General features: G+C 42.2%; 2 protein-coding genes across 2 annotated transcripts in view; both read left to right on the top strand.

Moving 5' to 3' along the window:
* LOC108576133 (stAR-related lipid transfer protein 13) overlaps window positions 1–1945 on the top strand; it is a 216027-nt gene extending 214082 nt beyond the window's left edge. The window contains 6 exon segments of the mRNA XM_017939065.1: window positions 1–172; window positions 358–695; window positions 889–1040; window positions 1131–1412; window positions 1554–1733; window positions 1831–1945. The exon segment at window positions 1–172 is cut by the window's left edge and continues 18 nt beyond it. Of these exon segments, the coding sequence (XP_017794554.1) occupies window positions 1–172; window positions 358–695; window positions 889–1040; window positions 1131–1412; window positions 1554–1733; window positions 1831–1945 (1239 nt within the window).
* Window positions 1946–5027: 3082 nt separating this feature from the next.
* The window catches only part of LOC108576149 (UPF0769 protein C21orf59 homolog), a 93427-nt gene continuing 89418 nt past the window's right edge, over window positions 5028–9036 (top strand). The window contains exons 1-5 of the mRNA XM_017939088.1: window positions 5028–5166; window positions 6609–6758; window positions 7055–7140; window positions 7188–7358; window positions 8223–8438. Of these exons, the coding sequence (XP_017794577.1) occupies window positions 5028–5166; window positions 6609–6758; window positions 7055–7140; window positions 7188–7358; window positions 8223–8438 (762 nt within the window). The remainder of the gene's footprint in view (window positions 5167–6608; window positions 6759–7054; window positions 7141–7187; window positions 7359–8222; window positions 8439–9036) is intronic.

Raw genomic sequence — 9036 nt, 5'->3', positions numbered from 1 at the left:
AGATCGAGGATACAGAAATTGAAGATGATGACAGAGACTCTTGGAGATACTATTAATTTCGACGGTCAACAAGCATTCGACGTGGCTGACCTTGTCAAGCAGTATTTCAGGGAGTTACCAGAAGCTCTGTTAACGAACAAACTCTCTGAAACCTTCATTGCTATCTTTCAACGTAAGCACAGACACACATATATGTATATACCGTTTGGATGATAAAAATAAGAGAGAATTACTAGCTGTCTGAAATATTCATACGCGTAACGTTGAACTTGAAAGGTTGCTCGATGAATGATTTATTGGTGAAGCCGATTGAAAGGTGGAACCGTGGATAATTGCAGGTGTTGATAATTGTTACAGATGTACCTGCTGAGCTGCGACCGGACGCGGTGCAATGCGTGTTGCTGCTTCTGCCAGACGAGCATAGGGAGGCGTTGGAAACTCTGCTCGATTTCTTGAACCACGTAGCGAGCAACGCTCCCTACAACCAAATGACAGCCTCGAACCTGGCCGTGTGCCTGGCACCGAGCCTGTTCCACTTCAACCACAGCAACACGAACGTGACCAACAGGTCGAGCAGCGTATCCCCACGTAGGAGAAAGACCGTGGGCATTCCCGATCAGAGGGAACTGTCGGAAAACAAAGCCGCTCACGACTGTCTTCTGTATCTGGTCAAGATGCATCGTGAATTATTCATGGTGAGTGGCTCGATGCCGAACGTCCAGGTCGTTCGAGAGGAGCGTCATCCGTCGTCGTCTCGAAACGGCGATTGTGATCGCGCTCGAATCCGAGAGATGTATATACAACAGTATTATTCGAACACGTTCTCACGAATCGGAAGGGAAACACGAGTTAATCGTATTCTCCGTTCTCTGTTCCATGTACCATCAGGTCTCCTCGGATATGTTGACGCAGTGTCATTTCAATTACATGGAGGAAAGCGTTCCGGTTGCATTGGAGGAGTTGGGCTCTGAGCTGAAGCAAGACTGGAGAGGTTATTTGTACGCGTGTACCACGGCCTTGTTGAAGGAGGCGCGAGAAAAGTACGTGTAATCTGGAAATTAACTTTTCTCTCCGGAGACTCATTTTCTAACGTATTTTTACTATCGCGTTGTCGACATTTTTGCCAACAGAAGTCGAGGTTGGGTCACCGTGAACAATCCAGCAGACAGCACGGTGGAAATGGCTTACAAGAAAGTCGGAGACGGTCATCCGCTTCGATTGTGGCGAGTGTCGACTGAAGTGGAAGCTCCGCCGAACGAGCTTCTGCATCGTGTTCTGAGAGAGAGGCATATCTGGGATCCGCAACTTCTCAAGTACAGGCTGGTAGCCAAATTGGACACCAACGTGGAGGTCTTTCAATACGCCACCGGGAACATGAGTCCTCTTCCTGCCAGGGATTATTGTGTGTTAAGGTGTGTTTCGAATTCGCCTCGCGAATCGTCTTCGTCCGTTCGATGAAACGATACGATATTGAACGTGACAAATAGGAAGAGTTATAAGAGTCGTAGAATAGAACAGTGGAGTTGTAAATTATGTAACGTTGCATTGTACAGATCCTGGCGTAACGATCTCCCCAAAGGGGCCTGCGTCATCGTAGAAACGTCCGTGGAACATCCGGATGCTCCTGTTATGCTTGGCGGAACACGCGGTATTGTTTTGGCCTCGCGCTATCTTATCGAACCTTGCGGTAGTGGTAAATCACGGATCATGCATCTTTCCAGAGTGGATACAAAGTATGTATACAGAGAATGAAAAATAACCCATTCCGTTCGGGGCTCTATTTGTTATCTTTGCTGTTATTTACGGTGCGATTGATTTTTGTTTGCACAGAGGACGCACTCCGGAATGGTACAACAAAAGTTACGGCCACCTCGCGGCTCTGCACCTCAGTAAAATTCGCAACTCCTTCAAGCACACGACAGATGGTCCGGAAAGTAAAGTCTGAGAGGAGGCAACCGTGCAACGTTCACCGTTGCACGGTCCCAACGCGACTCAGCAGGATCGGGATGATCAGCATCAGGAACTCAGGATCCTGAAGGATGTGCTACAGGTTCAGCCTACCATTGACGAGGAATAAAGGAGAGGAATTAATATTGCGTCCACTTCGTCAATACCATAGCTAAGAACATCTCGAAGCAATGCTTACGAGTCTATGAGAAAAATTTAACTCGCTATTAAAGATGAACCCCGTCGTGCGTTTCTCGAGTTGATTCGGACGATATTCGCGAGAGGAGCGAAAGGTAAAAAGAAAATGAAGAGAACAGAAGAAACGTTAACGATATCGTGCACAAGCTTTAATCGATGTGAAACAATTTTTTTTTTCGAAGCCTGAGATGTTTAGCGTTTAAACGTCGAATTATTATGAACCGTATTGTTAGCGAATGAAGAAGAAGAAGAAGAAGAAATGAATTTATTGTTATCATAATTTTAGAGGAAAATTCTCTCTGTGTGACGTTTTATTGTCCAAGGATCTTGCCGTCCAGTGATCGTGAAAGTCGTTAGAAAGAAAAAAAAAAACAGAAGCAAAAAGGCAGGACACACCGAATCGAAGAAAATTACTAAAGGGCTAGTATGTGTTTCCCCCCCTGTGTACGTAGGGTATAACGCGTTATTTTTGCAAGTATCCCACACATAGTCCGATGTTATATCGTTATTCGAGGTTCCAAGAGTGAAAAAAATATATGTACATAGAATTACGATTTTTGCGATGTTTCGCCGATTTAAGAATGGAAAAGGAAGCTACCCAAGGGAAGACCGATGCCTTTTCGTTGATAGGTAGATGATTTCAATAATCGTATCGATTATGTATAAACGCGAGGCATATTAAAAGAATGGACGTAAATATTTTTCGAACGTAGTTGCTACAAAGAGTACAGTCGCAGTCTGTGTGTATTCCCGCGTCGCACGATGTTTCAATCTCACCAAATGATATGAAAAAAAAAGGAAAAAAAAAAACACGCGAACGACAGGAGAAAGTCGCGCACAATATTATGATTCCCCGTTCTAGCACTTAAGAGCCTCCCGCCCCCCCCTATTTTGTATGTTTCTTTCGGACCAAATGCCAATTTTTCTATTGTATCATATCACCGCCGAGTATCGAGAATACATGGTTATTTTAGAGCGATTCTTTTTGTAAATGTCACGTTTTAGACGACCGGAGGACCGTGTAAATTATCGTAGTGGTTACGCATTAATACGATGTGTATGTACGTGTATTCTATTTATACAACAAATTTACGACGCGAATATCGAACCATCGAATTTCACTTCGATGTTTCTGTACGTACGATTCCGAACGTAATACGTTTTAATCGTCGTATAATTACGCCTCCGATTCCTCCTTCTCCTTCTCCCCGTTCCCCTCCCAACCAGCCAAGCCCTAAATCTCACGATTAATCCGATTTAATCGAGCAATGCGAAAGGATTTTGAGTAAACGTGTAAGTTTTTTCGCGTCCGATCTCGCGAGTCGGGTGCACGATGTAAACTCGTGTGTGTAATTAAGCAACAATCGTCACTCGTCAAAATATCGATGTTGAAGCGTTGAAATTGTCATAGAGTCTATTGTTAATTGTCGTCTGTCTGAAATTGTAAACGTCAGTCGCGAGAGCCCGGTGGTACGGGGAACTGTTCCGATTGTTCTCGGCCAGTCGAGCATTTAGAACGAATCGTCTCCGTTATTCGAGACACGTTCGTGTATGCACCATAATTAACACGTATAGGGACCACCTTCGTTCGGACCCAACCACACGCCCCCTCCTCGAGAAAATTGAGAGAAAAAGGAAAAAAAGTGAAGGGAAAATGATGAAAAAAAAAAAAAAAAAAAAAAAAGAAGAAGAAACCAATCGGGAATCGACCTGGAGAATAATACACCTCATCGAATCGAATTATAAGTGTATTTTAACATAATACTAGTCAACTTACAATTTAGATGAAGTTACGGATACGGAATATAAGTGTATAGATTTTTATTCTACGAACGTTACGTCGTGAATATTTAATTATTATTATTATATTATTATAATAATTATTATTATTATATTATTGACATAAACTAATTATATGGAGAAGAAAAAGAAATATATCGATGATATTTTTGTGTCCAAAAAACGCCAGTAGGGAGCACGCGAATGAGAATGAGAGAAAGAGAGATAGGGTGAGTACGCGTCTGAATGTTTTTCCGTTATTTGTAACGATATTTGATCGTCTTTATTCTTGTAATCCGTGTTTCACTAGAATGTAAATATGTATATTATACAATAATGAAACACGATTATATACTCATTAAACGAGATCGTTTTATTTTGTACACCTCGTATTCGAGACGTTTAATTGCACCTCTACAGTGTCTTCTTAAGTTACCAGCCCCCCCGCTCGTCGTTTACCAATTCGAAGTTATGCAACGAACGAATGCGTTTCGTGTTGTTTAATCGATACGCCTCGTTACCAGGAATAACACGTCGCAGCGTTTTCTGTTCATACTCGCGCCGTGATCTTGACGTTTTCTCGATCAGTTCGACGGAAGTACGCGGCTATTTTCGCTTCGGAGTGAACCGACCTTTTACTTTTCACGTTCGCTATCGAATAAACACACGTTTTTCTCTTTATCGCGAACGATACTCTTCACGTCGAAGTTCGACAAGTGCTTCAAGTTCGCCAAATCTGATTAACCGAGAACAGAGAACTCTTATAGTTAACCTACTGTATCAAAAGGTAACCCTCTCGTTATTATATCATGCGTATCGGTAACTTTGTGTTTCAAGCACTGTCGTAAAATTTCAATGTTATCAGAATTGTTCTTTTTAAGAAAATAAATTTCGCTCGTCGCTAGAATGTACAACGATCGTATCTTTAAGGCAACAGTTATCGAGGAACGGTAATATTGACCTTGCCGTTAAATAACAAGAATATTCTTCCGCGAAATTTCATCTCTGCTCTTTCTTCAATTTCCCTGAGAAAATAAAGTAATACGTGCGCTAATAAAAGCTCAAGCCGGTTCTGTGCGCTTTGTTCGTAGCTTTCCGAGAAAATGGTCCGTCTGCACGTGAAGAAAGGCGAGGAGAGCCAGTTTCTGTACGACACACACGTGGAGGCTCGGGTTGAAGACGTTATATACGACATTGCTATTATTTACAACGGCCGGCTGAAGATTTCAAGAATATGTTATGGTAATGATCGCTCGTTCCTCGTCTCTCGTTCGTTCGGGGGAGTGAGCTGTTCGGAAAACGGTGACGTCTAATAGCGTGGCAAAGGAAAATCGTCCGGGGCTGGAAAGTTGCACTTTATTTAGGCAGACTACGGCCAGATCGTACGTTAAGTGGCATGAGTTGTCCCGAGGTAACGGCGTTGCAACGCGTTATTACCGTTTTCTCGGCCTTTTTATTTCCCCCGCCGTGCATGTAACGGCCCCCATGCGAGGCCGAACGTGTACGATTTTATCGGGCATCACCACAGGCTGTTTGAATGCCAATGATTTCATCGACGATAACGAGTTACGTATCCCTTCATTTATTTCCCGATTGTGCCATTAATCCAATGACGCGAGTTTGATGTTGCACGCATGAAAAGTGTTCGCGGAGAAAATTCTTTTGCCCCTTGTTTACACACTTTTCTCGCGTACAGGCACTCTCGATCCTGCTTTTTACCGCCGTCAAGGCCGAGGCCCGCAGCACACCGAGAAAATTTCTTTATTTTCGCGAATACCCGGTAGACTTTCAGTGAAACGCATTAAAGAATGCAAACTTCTATCTCTTCCTTTTTGCTCGATTCAGCTCTCCACAGAGTGTCTCATTTGCAACAAACACCTGAATTATTTCTCAAGGTCTCGAAAATAAGGAAAAACGACAAAGCAGTCTTGTTGATCCTACATTTTTCACTTACTATTTAAGGTCACTTCAACGCGATAATGTCGTTCAGCTGGTCTTGAAATTGGCTACAGCGTTCTATTTCAAGAACCGCGTGTTAAAATGCAAAAATACGTCGGTGACTTTGAAAGATACCTTCGAGATAACCTTCGGATAAACTCTCAATCATCTCTCCTTCCACCACCAGCTGAAATCATTCGGGTATTCCTTGCAACCGGCGCACCCCGTACACATCGTTGCTTAAGAAGCCACGGGACAATAATTGTCGCGAAACAATCAACCGACGTTGCCCGTGGAACCGAAAAAAGAATAACAATTTACGATCAATTAACACGCCCAAGCGAGTGTCGGTAGGGCGACCCTCTCTCGCAACGGGTAATTACACACGTTTCCAAGGCGATTAATTATCGTACACGGATTTACACACGAGTCGAATCTCTCCCGACGATTTTTCCATAGGTTCCGAATGCTAACTCCCCGGATGGCCTCGGTTCCCCTCCCCGCCGCAGTCGGAATACTAACGCGAGAAATCCATTAACGATTATCTGGCCCGGAGTACGGGGGAAAAGGGTTCACCCGCGGCTTGTAATAACAGCGCGTAATAAGAAGTCGAGGGCCGAGTTTATGAACCCATCCATCGTTGCGCGCCGTGTGATATTAGTCACACGTCGCGCGGGGATAATAATTACGCGGAGTTAACCGGTGGCTCCGCCATCTCTCTCTGTTCCGTGCTTGCGGAAAAATAGAAATCGAAGAGCTGGCGAAGCACGGCACCATGCTGCCCCATGACATGATGGGCCTCACCGACGAGCAGGTAGAAGAGTTGAAGCTCAAGGACGAGTGGGGCGAGAAGTGCGTGCCGATGGGCGGATGGACCTTTAACAAGGACGTTATCGGTACGTGGAGCCGTATGTATTAAGAAACGGGGGAGAGACGGAGGGAGGAAAGGCTAGTCTCTCGCGAGTAGAAGACGTACTTTCTGACCTAGGGACCTAACGATGCAGTTTGTTTTATGCCGCGCTTAGCGCATATGCAAATGCGCTGTTATCAGCCGATGGAGTGTACAATGCTGGCGAGAAATTCGCTCAGCCGGTGTGCCTTTTCTTTTCTCTGAGAACGGGCTTGTAATCGTAGCATTAATTGCTCGCCAGACCGGAGACCACGATGTTACCGAGCTGTTTCCATGTTTCAGGCCGCAGAAACGGCAGACAGCCTAATGCGAAGATGCAGGAGGTCTTGAAGAAAACGATCGAGGAGGCACGAGCTACGGTTTCGAAGGTAATTTTCCACCCTGTCTGTGTTCCTCGTTTTTGTCCACTCCGTAGATTTCCACGTTCTTGCTCGACGTTGTGACGCAAAAACTTGTGCAAGAAACGTTGGATATCCTGAGAGGCGCTGTGACCATCGTTTATCCGATGGGACTTCCGCCTCATGATGTTATTAGACAGGAGTTCGAGAACACGGAGGATTTGAGTGGAACTCAGGCGTCGTTAGAGGTAGTGTTATAAGTTTGACGGAAAGTTATTAAACATTATGTATATATTTATTCTTTATTTATATTTTTAATTGGGTTTAGCAATTTTTAAATGTAGTTTGATTTAGTTAATCAGAAGCGTATTATAATTACTTTATGCTTAACAGTTTAGTTGATTGTTAAAATAAAGCAAATTGACTGAAGAAACAGAAATAAGTCAATTTATAAGCATATGTAATATTTGGGAAAGTATGTATGTAGTATGAAAGTCGTGTGTAGTATCTCGTAGTATGAAAGAAATACCGAGATCGCAGAATAACAATGTTAACAGTCGTATAAGACATTCCTTTGTCGATATATACACGTATTTCGTAGAAGTACAATTTGAAAACAATTTCTAGCACGCTTTGACCTAGGGACGGTCGACGCCATGTTTATATTTTCGCGCGCGAACGATCGCGTATCCTCAGTTGCGACGCGCACGCCATAGAGTTCGGACGATTTGTTGTTACTCGAATTTCGGTGTGTAAATTTTGCTCTCTTCGTATGTTAAATTATTCTATTCGTGTTCTGATTGTGTTCCGTTTGATACGTCTGTTTCTAGCTTTCATTTTTGTATAATATTGTTGTCGTAGTGTAAATACTTTTCTTAATAATACGTAAAATGTGTTGCTCCGCGTTGGCGCGTCTTTTTCACGTTTTAATTGCGTCATAACATTACTTAGATCGTGTTTTAACTCGGATTAAAAGTGTTATTCGGGATGTGTTGTGAAAATACGTATCCTGAAGTGATTTGCAACGTGTAAGCATTGTTCTGTTCTATAATTTAATGTATCTTATATCGATTCGAATGGAATATTAACAAGACGATGTTTCGTGGTTACAGGTTATCGATGTGCAACTGGCACAAATCTGGTTCTCAGGTAAGGAAATGCTACCGGGAAAGAAGCTGAAGGATTACTTGGGGATAAACGAGAAGACGAAGATTATCGTGAAACTGCAGAAAAGAGGAGTTGGAAAGCCTGCTCGGGAACCACTGATGACAGAGGACGAACGCAAGCTGCTGATGCTACACGCTTACAATCGACAAGAGCAGCTAAAGGTAAGTGCAACTTTGTTATATCGGTAAAGTAGCTTTCTTCTTTAGGGAATCATGAATACATTCGATATGTAATTTTCAATTTGCATCTAAATTAAAGTTTTAAAGTAATTTAAAGGTAAAATAAAAATTTAGCTAGCCTATAACATCAAACTTTTAATTATAATTTTTATGTCCATTTCTATTGGTAGTTAAAATTCAATACTTAAACAGTATGTATATTGTAACATAGATTTTGTTAAAATAACCTTTAATCTATTCCCTGCAATATTTTTGAATTTTTGACAATTTTACGTATGAAAGAACATATGAAATTTTCTTAGTTTATCAACAGATGGTAAATATGAATCATGAATCCTAAAATTAAATAATATAACGATGTATATACGTTAAATAACTATTAAATATTTGTATTTAGAAGAAAGCTACTTTATACACATATTTTGCATGACAATTTTAATACTGAATATGCTTTAAAAATACGCGATATCCATTTTCCAACTGCTGATTAATAAGCGGTTTCTTTTACCGTTCGTCCTCGTTATTTCATACGATTAATCGTATGAATATGGAACATTTCAAACGATTTGCAATTGCGTGC

The sequence above is a fragment of the Habropoda laboriosa genome, unplaced genomic scaffold (assembly GCF_001263275.1).
Source record: "Habropoda laboriosa isolate 0110345459 unplaced genomic scaffold, ASM126327v1 scaffold333, whole genome shotgun sequence".
In the NCBI taxonomy this organism is placed as follows: domain Eukaryota; kingdom Metazoa; phylum Arthropoda; class Insecta; order Hymenoptera; family Apidae; genus Habropoda; species Habropoda laboriosa.
Note: the sequence above shows the minus strand (reverse complement) of the source record. Positions and strands in the feature narration are given on the sequence as shown.